This window comes from Dermacentor variabilis, chromosome 3, assembly GCF_050947875.1.
Source record: "Dermacentor variabilis isolate Ectoservices chromosome 3, ASM5094787v1, whole genome shotgun sequence".
Taxonomy (NCBI): Eukaryota; Metazoa; Arthropoda; class Arachnida; order Ixodida; family Ixodidae; genus Dermacentor; species Dermacentor variabilis.
In genome coordinates, this window is record NC_134570.1 from 157,341,731 (window position 1) to 157,365,380 (window position 23,650).

At 45.5% G+C, this 23,650-nt stretch overlaps 1 protein-coding gene across 2 annotated transcripts in view; it reads right to left on the reverse strand.

The window, feature by feature from the left end:
• Nucleotides 1-23,650, reverse strand: part of dtn (transmembrane protein 132C dtn) — a 56,638-nt gene that overhangs the window by 21,017 nt on the left and 11,971 nt on the right. For both annotated transcript variants that reach the window (XR_012826849.1, XM_075686594.1), the window contains exons 5-11: nucleotides 21,132-21,278; nucleotides 17,442-17,667; nucleotides 16,565-16,708; nucleotides 11,768-11,970; nucleotides 11,119-11,206; nucleotides 4,787-5,038; nucleotides 476-667 (exon numbers count right to left, since the gene is read on the reverse strand). Coding sequence is in view for 1 of the 2 variants with exons in the window: in XM_075686594.1 (XP_075542709.1) it covers nucleotides 476-667; nucleotides 4,787-5,038; nucleotides 11,119-11,206; nucleotides 11,768-11,970; nucleotides 16,565-16,708; nucleotides 17,442-17,667; nucleotides 21,132-21,278 (1,252 nt within the window). In the remaining variant the exon portion in view is untranslated. The remainder of the gene's footprint in view (nucleotides 1-475; nucleotides 668-4,786; nucleotides 5,039-11,118; nucleotides 11,207-11,767; nucleotides 11,971-16,564; nucleotides 16,709-17,441; nucleotides 17,668-21,131; nucleotides 21,279-23,650) is intronic.

The window sequence follows — 23,650 nt, forward strand, 5'->3', positions numbered from 1 at the left end:
GTCCCACCACTGAATCCGCTGCAGTCCTCAAGTGCGTTTTTCTTTCCTTGCACCCAATAGAGTACTGGTTATATGCTCACGGCACAGTACTCACCGTTAAATGCTTTATTGTCGTACACCAACAGCTAGCATCACACAAAAAAATTTTTATTCTGGGGTTTTATATGCCAAACCGATGATTTGATTACGAGGCCTGTCGTAGTGGGGGACTTCGGAATAATTTGGACCACCTGGGGTTCTTTAACGTGCACGCAATGCACGGTGCACCACTTTTGCATTTTGCCACCATCAATATGCAGCCGCTACGGCTGATGTTTGATCCTGTGACCTCATGCTTAGTAGCTCAAACCAGTAGCCACTAAGCCACCACAGTGGGCTACTATCATAAAGCCCACTCCTAATGTGTAAATACCGTTGAAGTGCAATAAGTAATTAAATACGTATTTCCATGCTGTATGGTGTGTAGCTTCCTTGCCTGGTAAAGTGAGGTGAGTGCCTGGCTGGTGGACGTCTTGGCCACGAACACCCCTGAGGCAGCATCGTCGGGAAGCACCTCAAGCGAGAGGCCTGTGACGAGCTGCACCTCGAGGCGCACCAGGCTCTCCTTGTCCGTGCTCACCCGCAGCTCACTAGCACCCAGAACCTTGCCTGTGATGGGTGACAGCACCTGCACAGCCAAGGGGCACGCACAATAAAAAAAAAAGAAAAAAAAGATACAGTGCCAATTGGCTATCACGCAATGTCTTCAGGGGTGTACCGATTCTTTTTTTTCTTTTTTACAATTTGATCATATCTTATGCACCAACCTTCCCACAAATGGAAACAAATAAATAAACATTAAATTGTTTGGTCTGGTGTCCCGAAGCCGCACAAGGGGCTATGAAGGACACTGTAGTCTTGCACTCCACATTGATTTTTACTATGCACAGTTTCTTCAAGAGCGCTGACACAATATTTCTCTGGTTTTTTTCTTTGCAGTTAGATATCCGCCAACTCCAATAGCTGCTAAAAACAATGTGAGGGCTCAGCTTCTCTGATATGGAACAAATCATGAATTATAAAATTTTTTAATATGACAAATTCAAAAAGTGGGCTACATTTCGTGGCGTACAAAGGGTTCCCTCGCACGCCACAAGAATCAGAGGGGATGGGAGTGCCACATGATATGACAGATGTGCGAGTTGGTGCACTAGTCAAAGCCACATTGCGACTGTCTTGTGAAAAGCTTCGTACGACTGCATAATAGGGGAGAGAAGGTGCACATTCTGACAAAAGTGACAGCAGAGAAATAGGCTTGCAGAATGCGGAGAAGTGAAAGGAAAGAACAGTTTATGCAGCATGGGTCCAGATTTTGGCAACATGGTCATTGTGTGGCTTATGACTACAATGCAGTCCATTTATAATGATATATAGGTTATAACAAAGAGTCGACTGAAGAATATCAACTTATGCATTAGGGCTATGAGAAAAAAAAAAAAACATATACAGTCAATGTCTGATTTTTCGTACTCCCTAGGGACTGCGAAAACAACTGAAAAATCAGACAGCCTGAAAAAGTGAATTCATGCCTTTTACTGCCCCCCCTCCCTAAGTGTTTAAATCGCCACAGGCATGTCTGAAATTGCTCTAAAGGCCTGCCAGTACACTTATTAGGCATACTGGTGCTCATACTGTGATAGGGAACGGCAGTTGCACACGTGTATAATTAAGGGAAACATACCACGTCCTGTGACAATTGCCCCTTCCCACTCTTAAGTGTGCTTCATGACTTAATACCACTGTATGCTATATTGAGGCGAACCTGACTTTCGGGAACCAGCATTAGGCAATGCGCCATGCTTTTCGAGCTTCAAAGCCATTGGTGAGGACTGCAAAGGCGGAGTCAGTGCCATGCAACAGTGGTGAATTGATTCAATAAAAAACACGGCACCGAACAGCAAGAAGCTTGACAGCGAATGTCAAAGGAGCTAAGCCTAGCACTGCTGCAGCCGTGCTTATGTCTGCCAGCGGATCTGCATGCGAGAGCGCTAGTTAGAGGCTGCGAGATAATAAAAATGGTGGCGGTGGCGGCTTTGACTAAAGCTGTTTCGGACCTGTAGTTATGGCAAAAAGTCAGAAAAGTCGGACAGCGAAAGTTTTTCACGTCTGAAATTTCAGCCATTTTTATACATTGATTCTATGGGGTACGTGGCGGTACCGCGAAGACGGCCGAATTATCGGGCACATCCGAAAAATCGGGCATTCGGAAAATCGGTTGTTGATCTTCTAAGTATGTGTTATTCAGTGCATATCTGATATAACGATCAAAATTTGGCCTTCTGGACGGCATTCTCCATGTAGAATAATCATGACATTTGTATTGCTAAGTTTCCGTTAAAGGAACAATGCTGAGACAGGGCAAAAAGCTTGCCTACGCGAGTTCGTATCTGCTGCCATTACAGCGCAGTGCATCCCACCTACATACTGATCACAAAAGCCACAGAGAGCACCGTGATTTGCCACAGTGCGTCGCAAGATGGTGCCAGCCACTTCACGTCCATGTCGCCCTCGATCGTGCTCCACGCGTCCAGGGAAAAGGAGAGAGAAAAGAAAGCAAACAGGCAAAGCGGCACCCGCCCTTTCTGCACTCTATCGCTCTCTCTGTCAGCGAGTGCAGAAATGCAACGTGGAAGCAGCCCCGAAGCAGCGGAGAAAAGAGACCAGTTAGTAGAAGATGGCACTGACAAAGCGCAAAGCTGTGTCGCTTGATACAAAGCAACAAATGTTGCAAGACTCAAATAAGTACGAGCTCGTGCAGTTGATGATATTGACGATTCTGAATACCGGGAGCACCGCGATGATGAAGGCTGGAACCTGTGGGCATGCCGATGAATGGAAAAGGCCGACTTTATGCACCAGGGTGAAGCCTCCTTGGGTAAAACCAACACAGCAGAAGCCGCTGACATTACCGAGCTCCGCAAGCATGTCACTACTGATGATGAAACAATCAGTGCTTTGGTGGAGGAGTTTCTGAGTGCAGATAGTGCTGCCTCATTCTGAAGTTGTATCCAACAGTGTGATTGTTGTTGCGACAGACGACAAGCATTGTTCGACGGAGGCGATGACAGCAGCGGCAGCGATGACAAGACTGACAATAGCCCGTCTTTGACACAGACACCGATTAAGTCGCTCATTGATTTCATGTAAGCTAAATTATTGCCACCAATGTTTGCGCAGCAGCTGGACATGATGCACACTGCAGTTGTGAACCTGAAACTCATGCGAGAGCAAGTGCAGATTTCTATTACATCATGCGCTTTACACGCTATTTAGAGGTACAAACAAAAATTTTATTTTTCACTGCCTAATGTCTTTTTTAGCGCAAGTGGTAGATTTAGTTTCAGACCTGCAAAGGCATGTTTGTCAGTTTTTTTTCTTTTTGCTTTTTGTAATGGCAGTCCAGATATATCGATGATCGGTTATAATGATAGGATTTTTCGTTTTTCTTGATATTGTTATAAGTTGACCGCACTGTTCTGGACCAGGCTGACTAGCGCAAGCATGAGCGGTTTGCGATACCACGTGACCACTACCTCCAATTCTTGCGACATGCAGGGGTGCCCTTGTAAACAAACCCTACGCCAAAGAGCCAAGCTCCATTTTGAAATGATCATATTAAAAGAGGATATAATTGGCGATTCTTCATGCATGTTCGAGGAATCCTGGCACGACACTGCATTTAAGGGCCGGCAGCTATCTAATAAAGCAGAAAAAGCAGGATACAAGACTTTTGTGTCAGTACCCTCGCACCTTAATCTAAGTACATGAGCATTGCGAATGCAGCCGCCGTGGCCAGGTATCAAACCTGCAACCTCGTGCTCGGCAGCTGAATAACATAGCTACTGAGCCAAAGTGGTGGGTAAAGAAAGAAATTTGAAATCTGCGCAATACCATACCAGTTAGTTCAAGGAAGACAGACTTTATGAGCAGCACTTTCAGTAATCTTCTGCATAAAAGCACGTACTGAAAGTACCACGTTAGCTCAAACTCAGTTGGCACGTTTGGGGAAGAACACTTCCTGCAAGCTAACAAAGCCTTCTGGTAGTACCCTGCCTTTTCCTCATGCTTTCCTTTTGACTTCTGGATCTAGGTGACACCCGAGATGGTCAAATTTAATTCATTAATGACTCAGCCAATTACAGACTTCGTCATTGCATTGGGTACCAGTCATGTGCTCGCCTAGAGCGAGTTCAGTCACACAAGGCGAGCGCAGTCACATTAAGCAGCTGCTGGGAAGGTTCGGCAACAATTCTGACGTATAACGAGTGATTACGTGCTGTGTCAGCAGCTTAGAGCAGCCGAATAGTCTATGTAATGCAGATGATGCCCCAGTGTGCCGTGACTCATTACATCACATGCTGCATATCAACATGGTGGATGCCGCCAGTGGCAGGAGCCTCAACTTATAGTTTGAGTCACTAATCCTAGATTATTAGAGCCTGCAGAGCCCTTAACCTTTTTGATTACGTGAACAGGCTCCTGCGCTTTTCATTGAGACATAAAATTCCAATTTGACAGTTGACCATATCGTAGACCCTCGAAATACACGATTTAGTGCCTTGTACAAGCCTAATGTGAAGCCGTGGCTCTGGTTACAATACAATGCACATTCTCAAGGTGGCAATAACACACACTCGAAATAACGGTACCATTACATTTGTGCAAATGATGCACACGGCTCGCGACACACTGTGCCCATCCTCAAAGCCCCACAGTGCAAGTGATGGATGCAACTTGGCGCAGTCACCTGGACCTCGGTGCGCCCTGCACGCAGCCCCCGGACGGTTGTGCCCCTCAGCAAGGCAAGGTGCGCGTCGGCCACGCGGAGGAAAGGTGCCACGAGCCTGGTGACGGCCACCTGGGTCCGACGCCCTAGTAGGTAGGCCTCCCTGCCGGAATTGTGGTCGACACTCTGGAAGCGCGTGAGCACCTCTACCCGTGCCTGCTGAAACCGCAGGCGACAGGACCCCGGGGAACCGCCCGATGATGGCCCATCGCCCTGCATGCGGGGGGAAATAAAAGGCTTCAATACTGCTGCTGCTTATTGCAAGACTTGAGAAAATTATGGTGAAGAGGAAGCCTTAGCTTGGGGGCTCCTAACTAAATAGATGGCGAAGGAGAAATAATGTTTCTTGGCAACCACCGCACAAATTTCATGAGGTTTGCTGCATTTAAAAGAAAAAGATAAAATTTAGTGACTGTTTTAAGTGGTTCTTTTATGTAGGCCGTCGGTTTTTAATAAGGATTGTTGAAAATTGCAAATTCCCAGAAAACAGAACTCAAGTATAGAACTCTGTAGCTTAGCAATGAGAAATGATGTCGAGATTCTGCAAACTGTATCTAATAGTACATCTAAGGCAGACAAAATTGATGTATTATACATGGTTCTCAAGTACACTACTAATATGCAAGTAGGTCTTTCGTGAAACCCTTGTAAACTGTGTAACAACACCATGCAAGATAAAAGTTATGATATCAAATTTGTCCACCTTGGATATTCCAAGGGGTGCAGTTCATAGAACTGTAATATATATTTTTGGTGCAAAGTTACGGATTTGTAAGTGTTGTGCTTCTATCTTTCTTAAACTTGCCAATTTCCAGCGATTAAAGGAAAAAACCTCATAATTAAAATTCCATTTTTAAACAGTCACTAGAATTTAGAGTTCTCTCTAAAATGCAAGAAATTTCATTAAAATCGGTCCAGTGGTTATGATTACTGGGGAGAGCGGTGGCACAAAGCAATAGAACTGGACGACATGACAAACAAGGTCCTTGTTTCTCCTGTCGTCCGGTTGTTTTTCTTTTTTTTTTTTTGCTTTGCGTTACTGCTCTGCCAAGTAATCACGACATACCAACTGGCCCAAACTGCTACACAGGAGTTATCTCAGAAAAGCATTTCTGCATTTCACAAGTTCATGAATATTCAGCATCAGAATTGAGCACAAGCTAAAGCTTCCTCGTAACTTGAATGGCCTAGAAAAAATGCTGAAACAGACATATGAAACTACAATGGCCAACAAACAGGAGACAATGAATGGGAAGATGGGGAACAGGGGGGCATGATTTTTGCCAGTCATGAGCATATTGACACAAGCTGCCTTCAAATTCGGCATGCCAGCCATTCGCTGCGCCCTCCCAGTTGTTAACGAATACATGTGAAAAAGAGCAACAGTGATGCGTGGAACTCGCGCTCGCAAAGACCGTGCTATCGCAGTAATGTGCGATCAGTGCAGGACACGAGAAGAAGGCGTATGGAATCCTTATGAAAAGACAGTGTACGTTGGAGTTGCAAGCCAGACTCTCACTTAGCTGTTCATTTGTCGGGCCCAACTTCACCCAATGTAAAGTAAATAAAGTATGTTCTTTCAACTGTGTGTTACAATGTGAAGCCAATAGATAATGAAGCCAAAGAAAGCATTGGGCAAATTATTCATTAAACTTTGAAAATTCTTGACTGTGAATGGGAGCCAATCATGGTCAAGAAAATAAATCTAGATTGGGCTCGATCACGATCGAAAAAGGCTGTGTGACAATAGTATAAATGTGAGATATTCAATGAAGGTAACCTTTATTGAGGTGCAAAGAAGGTAGTTGGCTGCATCTGCTGTGTGTGAGTAATGCCTATTCCAATCTGTTCAGGCACTGCATGAGGTCGTGGTTGCTGCCCGTGCACTCAACTTTGTTTTGCAGCAAACGGAGGCTCTATATCACGAGGTTGTTCATCCATTGCCTACTCATCCTCATCGGGGTCACCAAGAATTAAGTCTTATTTCGGCATCTGTAGCTGGGGCCACGACGGGAACATCAGCATCAGCCAACGCAAATGAGTCGGAGTTGCCTTCTGCCTCTTCACCAACAATTCTGTGCACAGATTTGTAGAGATCATTGCAAACCTGGTGATCATCAGCTGGCTCACCTAAGCATGGTTGGCAAACACCTGCATGCGCAAGACGGAGTTTGTGATCCTTGCAGCTCTCAGCTCTTTCATATGGCAGCAAGAAGGTCGATGTTGTAGCCTTTGTTGGGATCACATGCCCTGAGAGTGTGTTATAAAAGGCTTGCCGCATAGCTTTCACGAGGTCACAATAACGCCCTGAGCCATAGGCTGCAATATTGTGGTTGTGCTCGCTGACAGAAACTCCAGTGATAGCTTTGAGATTGTCAATCTTCTCATGGCTGGGGACCGCTGTCAACAACGAAAAGTACATAGCGATGCTTTGCCTTGATCCAGAAGGTGCACCCAGTCACTGACCGATAAATTGGACACCGATAATCCGGACATGCTCGGTAATTTGAACAGCTTCGCGGCATTGCCAATGGCCCCATATACTTAATGTGTAAACACGACTAACATTTCGGACAGCTGCCAGCTCTACATTCAACTACCTAGACTCTGACCGTGGCTGTAGCGTACACCGACTTTGCAGCCATTATCTCCTCTGGCAAGTACGGTCTCAGAGATTACACGCTAAACGTGTGAGGCCTTGCCTTGGTCGCTGCGCCTCAGAGATTTAACTGCAAATGCCGATCTTGGAGGCTTTGTCTGATTGTGAGGTCACATCAACATCGTGATCATCCCATACATTCTGGCACCACTGTGCATCGCCCACTGTTGTTTGCTGAATTTGCCCTCCCGACAGCGTTCTGCCATTCTGTGCTTGTTTGTTTGTTTAGTATGCATTCCAGACAGCACTCTGCTGGCTCCAGGAAGCCTTTCTTGTGAAGGTGAAGTTATCGACAGTCCGCTTCAAATGGCACTAACTGTGTCCTCATAGTCTGACTCCAAATGAGTGTTGAGTTGCAGTACGAATGAGTCCGACTCCGCAACTGAAGAGCCTGAACTGCCGCCTACCACAATGAGCTCAAATGCAGACATCACTGATGACCTGCTAAGCTGCGATGTGCCGATTCCTGCCACTGTTACATCTGAACACTTTGCAGATATTGACAGAGTGTTGTCATCGTGTGCTGAACTGAATGATGATGGAACAATTGAGCAAGTTCTCCCATAGTCAAACAGTGGCTTTAACTCTGATGATGACGATGTGGCATGTGTTCTGGAGCCTTCACATGAGGATCTGACTCGAGCCTTTGCAATTCTTGCATCGGCGTACAGAGACAACACAAAACTGGCATAAATGCAGGTGGACCTGGTTGCACTTAAGCAGAAGTGTGTACAGTAATGAATCGATCACTGCTTCTTTGCACAGGGGCCTTAAATCGTAAATAAAAGAATGCTTTTTTTAGGATACATTCATTTTTTTTGTACATTCGATAGTTCGGACTTATTGACGTTCTCCATGGAGCCTGAATTATCAGTCGTTGACTGTACAGCTGAAAAACAGCTAACAGTCATCCAAGCATATTTATTGTCTTTACATATGAAGTCCTTGGGCATCAATGCATTGCAGAAGCATCGCAGCTTTGCCTTCCACATTATCAACAAAGTAAGCTTGTGCTCAAATAAAAAAGTGACTCAAGGTAACTGATGTCCACACCAGCAAGTATGACCGGTGAGTCACTGCACCAAAATGTCTCGCGATATGCCATTCACGTCTGCTTGCAATGCCATTGCCTCATAGAATAAACGGCAGCATATACAGATGCCCTGTTGGTTCTGCAGTTTTGTGAATGCGGTTGCGTGACTGGCCCAAAATGTTTGCTTTTGGGGGAAAATATCCATTTGCAACCAACTTGGTTGCGCGACCACTGTCAGCCACTAGTGTGAATGAGCTTTAACACACTCTTTGCTTTGTTTGCCTCCCAATGAAGATCCTATTGTAATGTATGTGTGTTTCGGCAACAATTTGTAGAAGAATGCAGCCTCGTTTAGGTTGCAAATGTCTTCCTCTTTACATTACTGAAGTAGGGAGATTAGCCAATCCTTGCGCCATACCTCCACGGTGTCATGGTCCACGGCTGCACTTTCACCAACCATTGATCTTGAGGAAACACCATGCCGTCACTTGAAGTGTTCAAGCCAGCCATTGCTGCATTTAAAATCTTGCTTGCCCATTTAGAGAGTGAAAGCTTTGGCTTTTGCGGTCAGTGCAAGCCAATTCACGAGGAGGATCACACTTCTGGAGTTTTACAGCCACTCAGGAAGCCCACTCTCCACTTCAGGATACTTTGAATCACGGCTGCGCTTCTGCTTGGCTGAGAAGTTCCTCTCGAAGTTGTCCTGTAGGGCTTCCTTGTTCTTCAGTGCAGTTGACAATGTTGAACGCATTAGGTCATGATTTCCCATTTCTGCCGGTTGCCCTTTTCCAGCTCGCATACAAAATAACTTTTTGTTCTCGGCTCAGACACGTTCGTGTGGGGCCTGGCAGTGCCATTCCCAACTGAAGCCATGCGTTTACACAGCCTGCACCGGCTGATGCAAGCTTGCACGCAAGCACAGAGGAAGTAGCGTGTCTCGGTTCGGGTGACTTTGGACATGGAAGGCACGTGAAAGGTGGTGCAAAGTAACATTTGTTTCTTCTGTTGCACACTACTTCCATAGTGCTGCTCGCTGCTGATAACATGCAAACGCAACATGGAGGAAGAGGGTGCACGATGGAGAGCTGCGAAGAAGAGGCTGAGGATCGCTCGTGTGGAGTGATAGGTGCGGAGCGGCGGCATGGGTGCTGTGGGGGTTCCACTCTGCGTGCGGCTAGGGCTGAAGGCGAGCTCCGGATCTAGCCCCACGCAGTCGCTTAGTAGTACTCCCAACCCGTAGCGCGGGAATCGCGGCTACGCCGGGTTCGAACGAATAAGGCAACCAGCGGTGTCAAAGGCAATAACGTTTATTGCTATTAGCAATAGCGAACACCCGCAGAGGGACGACCTCTCAGTAATAGTAGTAAATAGGCTTGCCTCGTTGTCTGGGTGAGTCAGACAAACGAGGTCACTCACGGGATGCGGCAGGTGCTTTCGTCCAAGCGGTCCAGGTGTCGGCGTCCCAAGAGAGAGCGTCTCCCCCGGTGGCGCGCTTTTATGCCTTTTTACCTTTTTGCGAGGGAAGTCCTCTTTGCCCGCCGGATACATTTTCCTTTCCTGTGAGCCGCGTGGGGGGAGAGGGGTACGCGCGTCACAAGAGCGACGGAGAAAGGGAGGGCGCGTGGTGCCTCTCTCTCCCTTGTCTACGCCAGCCCGACCCGTTGGCCACGTGCGAACGGGACGGCGCGGGTATGCGGGAGGAAATGGAGGCGGGTGCTCCCCACAGTGCACACATGCCCCCGCTGATAATACATGGGCGCAGCATGGAGGAAAAGGGTGCGCACGCAGCTCAATGGCACAGTTAGTGACGGAGAAAAGTTGCTGGCTTTGTTCGGCTCGAAACGTGCAGAGCGCTGCTGTGAGCGTGCATGGACCCCTTGCCAGCTTGTTCTGAGCAGCGGAGCTTATCTGTATACTTCGAGTAACCCGGTTTTAGATGCATGTGTTTTGGTTGGGACTGGGAGAAATTTCAAATAAAGTGACAATTTGAGTAGCGGCTTTGTTATAATGAGCATTTACTGTACTTCCGTTTTGTCAAGGATGGAGACACGTAAGAGCCGTGCCACCTTTGCCCGAGGCTTGCGTGCATGTGTGAGTTGAGAGAGATAAATCTGTGGACTGCACCAGGGTAATAGAAAGGAGGACATGTTTTGCTCCGTTCATCCGTAGCTGATGGCAATGTGCAGTAGGTCAGAACTAGCACTTAACGTCCGTAAAACGGGATTACAGCGGCCTACAGAGTCCATAATGGCGAAGCATACAACACAATGAATTCACAGTCACAATGTGTCATTATTTATGGGTCTGCAACAGCTAAAGTGGCTGGGGAGAGCGGTGTGGAGGTCATTGCATCAACTTGCACTGCCTGAGGTTTTGTGATGAGCAGAGAAGTGGCAAAACACGAAGGAAGAGCAGTTACATGGTACTACGTGCTTCTCACGCGCAGTGCACTAAACATTAAAGTCTGGCATTAGTCCTCTCCATTCAGGCACAGAGAGATGGTACAGTGTGTACTAACTGGCCCAAACAAGCCCTCTGGCTTCTGAATAATTTTGAAAAAAAATTTAGAGAAACACATTCAACAAATGACAGTCTACGTACATCATCCCACTTCTCAAGGATGCGTCGCTTGTTGCGCAACCAATTGTTACGGCAGTCCACGGTCCCTTGGAGGAGTGGGTTCCGACACCTGGCGAGGCACAGAGAGTTCCAGAATTTTACACTTGCCACACTGTAATAACCACAGCATTTGAACTTCACAAACGAAACTGAATAAATCTGTAGGCAAAGCAGATCCATGTAGTATTATTGTTAACACCGCGAGGAGCACAAAAAGATGAAGAAAAGATGTGCTATCAGTTTAAAATGAAACACAAGTAACCTGTCAAATTACAAAATATTGCTTTAGTGTTTACATCCTAAATAACCTATACATGTGGCTCATTTGCTTAACACTACCGACATGAAGGGCCACAGCTTATCATACTGTCCTGTGGAAGCGATGGTTGAGCGATGATGGGCGACGAACAAAGAACATCAAGGATGCAAACGGTTTATCAGTAAAAGCTGTAACTACAAAATGAAAAGCACCACTTAGCCTGGGCATCAGGTGTTGAATTAAGACCTGAGGCAACTAGGAAAAATAAACAAAGTGGCACTAGACGGCACAGTGTGTGTGACAAGCGAGAGAACACGATAGAGCTGATAGAGGCCGTGGTGTGGAGGTCAGTGCACCGGGGCCAGGCCTTACCTCTTGTGCCTGTGCGGGGTGCGCCAAGCTCGGATCTGGCTCAGCTTTGTGTCTGAGAGCCGCAGGTCCAGGGGAAGCTCGGGCATCCACACTAGAAAGGCAGCCTGGCCCGTGTATGTTCCGTACTTGACTAGCACAGTTGCATTCTGTGAGCCCCGCACTTCTGAGCCGTCCAGGTACACTGACGTGCATGACGGTGAGACCTGCATGGATAAGGTCAGGCCACATAATTGGTACTTGTTAGGAACACATGCAAACCTCCCATGTTATTTTGGTTAAGTAGTTGGTCGAGTACTAGATGATAGTAAGGCACCACGCAAGCTTGAGCATCTCCATCCCACCTGCGGTGCGCTGGCATTTCTGTCTTCATTATCCATCTTAAAGATAAGCAAACCACCCACTGCGTTATCCCCATGGCAATGGCATTGCGCTGCAGAACTCGAGGTTGTGGGTTTGATCCCGGCTTTGCCATTCAATTACCACTAGCTCTATCATACAATTGTGCCTGGTTCAAACAAGCATTTGAAGAAAAAGAAATTATTGAAGGCCAACCAATGAAGAGCCCCAGTGCAATGATGTGTCGCTATGTTTACTTTGTTGCTATTTTTTAATGGTGGCACAGAGATAATGCTTCAATGACTTACACAATTAATTTTGTGAACTGGCTGTGAGCGAAGTGTACAAGTGCTACAGTTAATGTGTCCTTAGAGTTCGCTGAAGTACATCCCCATTGTTTACAAGATTGATGCATAGATATCCTTCAGTTAAAATCACTTTTGCATCTCGTTACCTTGGATTTGTGTTCAGGCCCTTTGGATCAGTTTAATATGATGATACTGCTTACAATATTCAACATGGGTTCTAGCCTTGGAATAATAGTCGCAGTACTGGGTTAAAACTAATGCTATTGAACAAGAATTTCTTGTCACTAGTGTGAGTGCTTTATGACTGTCACGAGTGATGAATAAACACTTGGAAAACCTCTGCGCATATACATGAAGCAACTTCCGAAGTTGTGCAACGTAACTAGTCCTGTGGAACAGCCTTTGAATGGACATATGGACATGGTGAGTGCTGACTGAACCCATGAGAGTTACTGCTGTGAATGATACACTTCTCAAGCATATAATTCTTAGAAAGGCTTAAATAAAAGCATAGATTTCATAATTATTCCGTTACTTGCCTTCTTAAACTTTAAGCAAGCACATTTCATACTCTGCAGTAGAATGAAACTTACCTCCACCTCCCTTGTTGAAGTATCATGTTTTTGTAAAAGTAGTTCACAAACTATTCTAGTTTAAAAGTTGACCTTTTGCGAGGTGTGGACTATCTATGTATACAGACTATACGTGATTTTATTTTTTAAGATGAAAGGCACACTTCTAGAAAACGAGGTCACAGTGTGCCTGCAAATATTTATTGTGCTATGTCACAGCAAAATCAGCTCCACAATAATTGTCACCGTGAACAAGCAACTTTTCCAGCTCATGGTGGCAGCTTCTGATACGCAAGTGGATGCTGCTCGCGATGCTTAAAGTGCCTGCTTCTCAGGGCTTTGGTTTGTGAGCTCGTGAACAAAACCTACTCGCAAAATGTGCACTGCACTTACACAAAACTTCATATATGCACAAAACACAAGGACCATTCTGATGGCACCAAATACTATATGCTCAATATAGTTGGCTTACATTCATTCAACCTTTGTGGGACAGCAAGATTTGGTCGAATTATCCTAAAGGTCGAATTAATTAAAATATTTCTTATTGCTTGAAGTAGTCTTTCATCATTGACAGGCTACTTCAGTCATCACCATCATCATCAGCCTGCAGTGTTTTATGTACACTGCAGGACGAAGGCCTCTCTTTGCGATCTCCAATTACCCCTGTCCTGTGCCAACCGATTCCAATCTAGCGCCCGCAAATTTTCTAATTTAATCACTACACCTTGTCTTCTGCTGTCCTCGACTGCGTTTCCCTTCTCTTGGTACCCATTCTGTAACCTTAATGGTTTAACGGTTATCTAACCGGCGTATTACATGACCTGCCCAGCTCTACTTTTTTCTTTTAATGTCAATTAGAATATCGGCTATACCCGTTTGCTCTATGATCAAAAACGCTCTCTTTCGGTCTCTTAACGTTATGCCTAGCAATCTTCATTCCATTGCTCTCGGTGCAGTCCTTAACTCGTTCTCAAGCTTCTTTGTCAGTCTCCAAGTCTGTGCCCCATATGCCAGCACTGGTAAAATGTAGTATTACAAAGTACTAAAAAAAAAAAGAAAATGGTTGCAGTTTCACCTGAAAGGTGAAGCATCAATTGCGATAGCAAATTACTAGACAGCTATATGAAGTAAGGACAGTAGTTTTATTGGCCGTATAAACTTGTAAACATTCGCTTACTAACTAAATTAAGCATAATGTCACACGCACACGGGCAAAAATTAACACATCACATTTGATGACTGCAGATACTCGCTGTCAAACAGCTGGTGTGAGGAAGAGCGGCAGCAAAAGCGAGCGAAGTGACCTTCGTGCTGGTTAGCGGTTCAGCGCAAATTCAGTGGCGAGAACATAGTGCACACGAACCTATCGGTACTCTGCACTCTGTCCCCACTGCAGATCACTTTCAAGATTCGGTCCGTACGGTTGCGCCGTACGCTGTTGCCGCTGAAGTAGAACACTGCCCCCCTTCCTCCTCTCCCTCTAGTGCCTTGCGTGCGACCGAAGACGGCACGCTTCCTCCCCGCTTTCCTCCCTTGTATGCGTGAGGTTGAGCCACCATCGTCAGCTCCCCTTCGCACGCTTTCACTCGCACATACAGCATATGGCACACAGCGACAATGTTATCACCCTTGGACTTCATACGGAACGTCACAGCGACGCCGAGAGCAGAACTACGCCTCCAGTGCCCATATAATTGCTATTGAAATAAAATTATGGCAGAACTTCATCTCACAGTGACTGTCCATGGCAATGCAATTAGCATTTGACCAATGTAGTGACACACCGTATATCTGAAGTCAAGTTCATTTACCATCTGTAGTTGCCATTCTGAGAGTTCCGTTGTGTCGGCTATATCTGACATAATCGGCTATCCTCCTGTCTTACTATTGCACTAGCTTTCCAAGGTCACCTTTGGGCATGGTGGCATGACGATGACTCTGACGTTGACACACTGATGGCGATGGAATAATGAACAAGGAATGATGTCCATGGAACGACAAAGGTGATGTGACAATGGCACGACGACAATGAGGTGACGACAAATGTACGACGACAATGGAGTGACAACAATGGTATGATGAAGCTGGAACGACGATGATGGCACGACCCCAATGACATGTTGATGATGGTATGACTATGGATGCATGATAGTGACTCTCTGACAACTACGCGATCGCAACAATGGTATGACAACGGTGGCACAATCACGAATGAATGACGACATCAATACAATAGAATGCTGAAAGAAAGAGCTTGACTAATCAATGAAGGTGGTGTGACGATGATGGAATGACAGTGGAATGATGTTACTGCATGACGACAATGGCATCACAATGATGGTATGACAAGGAATGCACGATGATGCAATCATGACAATGGCATGACGATGATGGCATGAAAACTGTATGAGGACAATGGGATAAAAATGAGTGTATGACGACAATGGTGCTATTACGACTGCATCACAAAGCCTGTGTGACAAGGATGGTTCGATGATGGTGGCATGACGAGAGTCAGATAATGAAGCTGGAGTGATGATGACTGTACGACCCTGACTGCATAAGAGCAACTGCCTGAAGACGGAACAATGACGATGGCATGACCACGGTGGCATAATCATGATTGAAAGATGACAGAATAATTACGATAGAATGACGAAAAAGGATCGACATCGATGAAAAAACAAAGGCAGTATGACATTGACGGCATGACGACAATGGGATGACGTTACTGAAGTGATGATGACAGTAAAACGGCACAGTGACGACGATGGGGCAATGACAATGGCATGACAAGAGGTGGCCGAATATATTTAACTTGGTCTACTGGGTTGCGTAGAAGGTGTGACAACAGTTAGATGACAAAGCAGGAATGTCGACTAAGGAACAACCATGGCAGCATCATGACCATGAGCAGATACTTCGTAGCTCAAGCTGGTTGACAACTTCGGTCACTGGGTTGGCGTAAGAGGATGAACAGATAGACCGACAAACAGACAAGACAGACAGGCTCAAAATGCCTGAAGTAGGCAAAGAATGCTAACTGTACTAAAACTATGCATGTTGTCGTTAATCAGTGGCCCACAGACAGCAGCACTGTCATCAGCGCTGCTGGTGACAGTGCTGATAGAGACATTGACCAGGGCATAGCACAAGTCGTAATCGTCATTGCAGGAAGGGTTGGTGCTATCACCGTTGTCGCCCAGGGAAGCAGTCGTGCCGTCTGCTTTTAGTAGTCCCTGCGCACTTGAGAGGGCACTGATGGTGGTCAAATTAACTGAAGCAGCATACTTTCACATTAAAACTAAACGAGTCTTCCTTCCATAACCTATGTATAGATTCTTACTGGGACTTTCTAATGCATTCGAATTAAGTGAAGAGTTGGATTAACTGAGGTCAAATTAATGGGAGTCTACAGCACTGTGTACAGTATACTGGCACCAAATAAAGTACGATACTGTGTCTACTGGTAGCAGACAAGCTGAAAATCTTATTTTGAGCCGAAGTTCATGCTTGCGGGCTACACAGCGGGTAAGGACTATGGTCTGGAAAACATGGCAATTGTTGCAACCACTTGCCTTGAGAACGGACTCGTCAGCTGAGTGGCATGAGGATTGCAGGGTCACATCTCCCAGGAGACCAGACTGGCTCACCACGAACACCTTCATGGGCTGCGACACCTGCTTGCCGGTCAGCACTGCTGTATTCAGCAGCTGGTTTGACTGCAAACAATTCCGAGCATGAATGTTTTAGAAATTATGTAACACTTCTATCCCAGAAACTATGTGAATGTAACAATTCCCCTCCAATAATATTCCTTTTTTGCATGTCATCAGTGCTTTGAGTGGCATTCTGTCCCTGGTTATTATTGGCGTCAGCTGGCAGTTAGCGGTGGAAGATAAGAAAGGAATACAATCGAGTGAAAGGAATTCAAAGGAATCCTATTAAAACCCACAAGATGAAGGTGCCCAATGTTGTTTGCTGAACAGTGCTGACATTCTCGTTCGGCTCTCTGGTTCATTGTTTTTGAATAAGTCTGCCTGGATATCAGTGGTGGTCTCATTTCACCACCACTCAAATTTATACTAAAAGATTGCCCGTAAACACTTTCATGCAAACGTGTTGCTTGGTATGATTGATGCATTGATGCTCGAGTCCTTTTCACATGTGCTGAATGCAATGTGTTCAAGACGCTTCCATGCTCTCTGTGCTTGATGGACACCAGACGCGAGGCTTACACATGTGGATGCGTTGTACTGCGTGTGCTGTGCTTGAGATGCACCCGACAACCACCAGGCGAATCCAGTCGGGCACCTAAAGAAAGCTTTGCCTTAAAGCGAGTGTTCCATGCTTTACTGAAGTTACGAGCACCACTGCAATGAGTCTCATGCAGCAGAGCCTGCATTCAAACAGCACTCTCTGAACTGCCCCGACTTGCCAAAAGTGCACGAGTACCTTTGCGACAAGAAGCACGGCTTGGACGTCGTCCTTGTGGATGTCCAACCGGGAGGTGAGCTTGATGCTGTCGTCAACCTCGCTGACACTAGCAGTGCTGCTCACAGTGGCTGTGCTGTCCAAGTTGGGGAGGTCTAGGTAGCGTAGGTGCCAGGTCACCTGACCTCCATCTTCATGGCCCAGACCTTCCTCCACTTCAAAGAGCCAGTTGAGTACTTCTTCCCCACTGCGTAGCAAGTGCAAGAGGGACCATGCAACCGCAATTTTCAACAAAAATTGCTAAACAAGAACATGATGTTAGTGTCCGTAGTAGTAGTACAGTTGTCCACCGATCACTCGGACTCGACGGGAACTGCCAAAACATCCCAAATAACTGGAAATCAGAAATAGATTCGCCCAAAAATAAGTTACTTTGTTCCACAAGTGACCAAGAAAGACGTGCAGTATTCTCAGATCGTCACTTTTGGAGATACCTTCGATTTCGTGTGACTATAGCAGAAAATACATTGGCATCTAGGAGAGCGACAGCATTCTTGGCACAGTGCCGGGAATGCTATCTTGTCACTGTGCAGAAATGCTGTTGCCCGTCAATGCGTCCAATGGTAGTTGCACAAAAATGAAACTCTCTCTCTAAAGTGATCGTTCAAGAATACAGTCGAAGTTTGTCAATGTGTGTTGATGTGCACACATGCACCCAGCCCTTGGCCTAGACGTTCTGTGGCCGCGATTTTTCTAGCAATGCCTTTTATGCTATTCCTTTTCGCACTTCTTGTGCTTCCTCAGTGGACAGGGCGATCCTCTGCATACGTTATCGACAGGATTAACCAGCTATGGATAGTAAATAATAATTAAGAGTGGCATAGAATCGAGTGGAAAGCCTCGCTACAAAATCGCGGCTCATATCTATCGTATCTAGACAAGTGTCATGCTGTCGCTACAGATAGATGAAAGTACAGTCAATGCATGCATGATATTCTCATCGGCGACTACTAGGTCAACTAGGCTTTGCTAGTTTCGGTTTCGTAGAGCGCTGGCAACATGATCAACGACCATGCCAGAGACATCTCAAAACAAGAATGGTGCTATTTCTGCTCGACTCGGTGGCGATATCAGCACATGCTCGTGCAGGCAGGGGCTGAATTGTTGCACAACATGCTGTAAGGTGTCCAGAATTTTTATTGTCTTTACACGTTAAGTCTATGGGGCTAGCGGAGGTGCCATGGGGCTCTCCAAATAATCCAGCATGTCCACATTATTGGTGTCCGAATAATCGGTCATTGACTGTAGTGTGCTTTGTAGGTAATAGTTGGCAAAGCAGTGGTGTAGCTAATGCCACTAACAGCACTAACACGCTACTAGAGGGCACCACCAGGAGGGTGCATTTGAGAGTATATATGTTGGGAGTAAATGGTGCACAATATCACATGGGCTCACTAGGATACATTGCAGAGCTGAAACAATTGCTTACGTGCAAAAATGTAATACAGTAAAACCTCGTTCATCCGTTTTGGAAAAAACAGCGAGAAAAAAACTTACTGTGGAAACATACAATTCGAAGTAACTAAAAAATTTGACAGACTCAATATTGTTCACATCTTACATAACGTGAAGCGTCGCACGGATCTTTGTAGCATGAGACGCCGACGCGAATCGAGATGGTGGTGCTCTGGTAAGCCTAGACGCGTTTTGTTGATTTTCCATTGTGTGGTGTTTTAAGAGGGCTATGGTAAACCGAGACGAAATCGAGCTGGTGGTCGACGGCGGAAGCCGCCGAAGCGAAACGTGATGCCCACATTGCGCCACCTGCACCAGGGAACAACGGCGTGTTTTGGTTATCGCCTAATAAAAGCGTGTGCTACACTTCCGACGGCACCATGTGCTGTGAAACAGCTAGATAGGCGAAGATGCTTATCGCAACAGGATTGGTGGTGATAGCTGTGAATGCCGTGTGTGACGACCCCGCAGAAGATTTGCTGGTAATGAAATGAGAAACTGAGAGCACACTGGCGTTCTCATGTGAGAGGGTGGGCGAGTATTGTGGTGAGGCTGCTGCGGCAGGCAGCTATATACTGGTCTCAATCGCGCGCGCCTCACACATTTTCTTGTTTACAAGGGATCTAGCGGCCTGAAAAGGTATCATACGACCACAGTTTGGCGATGTACTGAACGCTGGTGCCAAAAAATTGTATTTTCTAGGAAAGTATGAACCGGTAAAATATGAGCGTAACTCTATTGGGTCATTTTTTTGTGTTCTCGATTGCGAACGTTGGCACTGGAAAAATGTGCGTGACGGGAACGTATCAACGAGGTTCTACTGTATATGGTTGCCCTCATAATTAACAGCCCACATTTAAAACGACACTCAAGAGCAAGGCTCCAAGAAATCACCCCTCAGAAACTTGCTGAAGTACTTTTAATTTCATGCCCTAACATTGTGTTGATTACTGTAACATTGCAAACATTTAGCGGCGTTTTTATATAGCTAGGTCATTTTCGTGCAGGAAATCTGAATAGTAAGGCTGACATTTTGTTTATCTTACAACGCAATAGATTATCTTTTCCTTCTTAATGAGCAATTCACTAGCCTCAGCCAGGGGGCGTATTCCTGGACAGTCACTTTTGGAGATAGCTCACTTTCGCAAGATTTCCAGAGAATAGGCACCAGACGAGGGTAACGAGGGTTGAGCAAACACGCGAGAGAAGCTCTAGTTGGCTCTTGTGGGCTGACTCTTATGAAAGTGAGACTATCGCTGAAACTAATCACCTGAGAATACTACCTCTAATGTCACCAACATCTATGAGAACCATGGGTAGTTGATTGAGAAACTTCAATGCAGTCTTGCCACTTGTATCTTGCCAGTACATTGTTTTCTAACACACCAAGCCTTGCAGGCTAGGTAAATTCAGCCTATTTGCAGCCCCAGGGATGCAAGCCAGCAGCACAGCTTAACTTAATATTTATTTTTTAACATCTTTTTAAAGCCCTGAAACCTACAAATCAGGTATGGTTTCCTTCTGCAGACAGAGACATAACTCATGAAAGTGGCAATATTTAAGAACTGATAGACCTGTACCACTTGTCATTATTTACTTGTGTTACTAGCATTGAACCCATACATAGTGAAGGTAATGCCTCAAACAACAGTTGCTATTATCTCATCATTATCTTCAAATAATTAACTCTACAAGACTCTACAATTAACTCTACAAAGGCTAGCATCGCCCAAAGATTTAATTAAAACAAGTGTTACGGAAGAATGGGCACCTTTGGAACTTATGAAGGTTGAACAGAAAGATTGAATTTAACAATGCTGAATTATTGGAAGTCTACTGTATCATACATCTACAACTGCATGACTAGCAGATTTTGCTGCTAGTGTACACAGCACAGCCAACTCTCACATGAATCACCCTACTCCTTCATTTTTGTTTTGGTGAAATGTACAGTGGAACTTATATAGAGTGTGATCCTTTTAAACAGACAAACTCTTAGGGCTATTTAATTTAGTTTAAGTTGAGCTGTACGTCTGATAAGACAAACATATCTATACGGCCCCTTTGTGTTTGTCAGAAGTGCCTCCTGTGTATGTAAAACTCTAATGACATCACACGACTTGCACTAACACTGGAAATCATTGCTTGCTACTTTCCTCAAGGGTGCGTTGAAACATTTTGTGACACTTTTCAGACCTTTCTGGCAGCGCAGTATCCTCGCTGAGGCGAGTGACGGTCACAGTCGCAGATGTCTGCTTGGAGTTTGTGTCAACTGCAACATTCCACGACTGCTTAGCCGTAGGCTGCACCTGTAGAATCCTCAGCCCAGGCTTGACCTTGGCCCTGTCAGGAGAGAGCAAAGCATATGCCTGAAATCAGTGTCGTAGCTGCAGATTGTTACGTGCAACTGCCCTTCACATTATTAAATGTCAACTTCTTTGCAACAATTCAGTCTTTCAATCAATGTGTAGTTGGGTGACCTTTGACAGCAAATGCTAAGAGATGGGATGGGGCACACATAATGAAATGTCTTATACAGTCGATCCCAGATATATCAAACTCGAATATGTCGAATGATTGTGCAATATCGAACAGGTTTAAAATCTCCTTGAAAATCCCATGCAAGAGAATAGCGACGTACTATGCATACAGTGAACTGCCGTTCACCGCCACATTCAATACAGTGGAATCTCGATAAACGGAAATCGCTTAAACGGAACTGCCTCTTAAGCGGAACACCATCCTCATGGTTGGTCGGTTTTGTATTCATGCAACTGTATTCAGCTTTGTCTCTCAGAAAATGGAACTCCTGATAAATGAACCCAATGTGCCCGGTCCCTTGAGGTTTCATTTAAAGGGAGTCCACTGTATATCAAACGCTGCGCCCCTGCAAATGCACTTTGCCTAAAGGAGATCTGATCGCTTCTAGCACCATTGGAAATATTTAATGCCAACAAACTTAAAATGGCACTGTATTGGCAGATACTGTAAAACAAGAGATTGACTTTGAAGAGTAGTACATGCATGCCATGGAGCAAAAATAAGCAAAGTGTTTTCAGTTTCACTGGCTGCGCATATGGATGAATCCTGTGAACTGTGAATCAGATCACCACTCTGCTTCAATAACACGAAAGGTCTCCCAGTCCGATATGCATTCCAGAAGAAAGCGTGGATGACACGTAATCTTTTCACTAGGTGGCGCCAGGCATGGGATGCCGAAGTGGAGATGCGCCAGGTTTGTCTTCTTGCAAACAAAGGCTATCCATGAACAGCATTTTAGGATTCTGTGGGTGGCTAAAACGAATCCGACCCCAACCTCCACTTAGATGGATCTTTGCATCACAGTTTCAATTTAACGAAACCACCGCACGCCGCATACACACTTCACGGAAATACTCCATTGCGGCAGTGGACTCATTGCTGCGAGATTTGCAGGTCCGTGCTGAACGCATTTCGTTCGTGCTCGGAAGGTTAAACGTTGTTTGGTAATTCACTCGGATGTTCTGCAAGCTGAAAGCCACTTTCGAAACTAACAGTGTGTGTGTAGTGTCAGCAGTCACTGACGTAGGGGCGGGAGAAGGAAAGCCAAGAATGAAGGGACATGCCGGCTACGAGGAGTTGGAGCATTCAGCAGCACGCACGAAGAGCCTTGTGTTGAATATTTAGTGCAGGCAAGAAGCAAGGACAACTGGCTCCAGCAGGAAGTTGGTTTCTAAATTCTAATGAAGCTAATGCTATTTTTGACAAACATTACTAATGGTTTGTACTGGTATTTTTTCTTAAAAGAGATAAAGCTATGCAACAGTGTTGGTGCTTCATTTAAGGGGGGCCCCCACTGCGCGAGCATTAAGTTTACGAGCACCACACAAACAGACAAAGCTTTTGACGGGAAAAGCTGTGAGGCTGAAGCAAAAAGACAGACTGTGGCCCACCACTTACCTAAAACCCACAGCACAGGCAATGAGGGCAATGTGACTAAGCTTCAAAAAAAGAAAAAAAAAGAAAGAAAACAACATAAACCCAACTCGGTGAGCATAGAAAGCACAAGTTGGCGATACATAAGCTGGCTTGATGAAATGAACTAGATGGCACAGATATCCAAAGATGATGCTCTGCTCAGCACACATACTATGTTTAATGCTAGGTCTTACAAAGGCCAGATGGCTGAAGCTCTGTTTATGGCCCACAGTAATAACTAAAATTTTTTAACCATTTGCAAAGCAATTAGCCTTCAAGCTAGCCCACCTTTCTTATGTTTTAGTTGCTCTATGCACTAATAAAAATTATGTTTACTCAACCATACACACACAAAAAAGGAGGTGAAGCATGTATTTAGTTATCTAAAGAGGACTTTGTACATACTGAAAGCTTCCTTACAGCAGACTATTGCCAGCAACAGCTGTATCGCCTTTAATGTTTGAGTGTGCTTGCATTCTTAGGGTACTACACATACTTTCTGGATTGTGTGTGCATGTTGGTGTGCGTGCATGTCTATCTATCTATATCTACCTAACCGTTTTTCCCACCTGCCTAGGTGACTAGGTAGTCCAGGGTCAAATCAGTAGTGCATCAGGCTGCTGTGCTGAGGGAACAGGGTTCGAGACAAACCGTCGGACCAACTTGGGTCACTGAGTATGTGGCAATGTGTATATATGTGCCACTCCTTCGACGAACCTTTTCCATGCCGACACGGGGCACGGTAGATGTGGAACCGG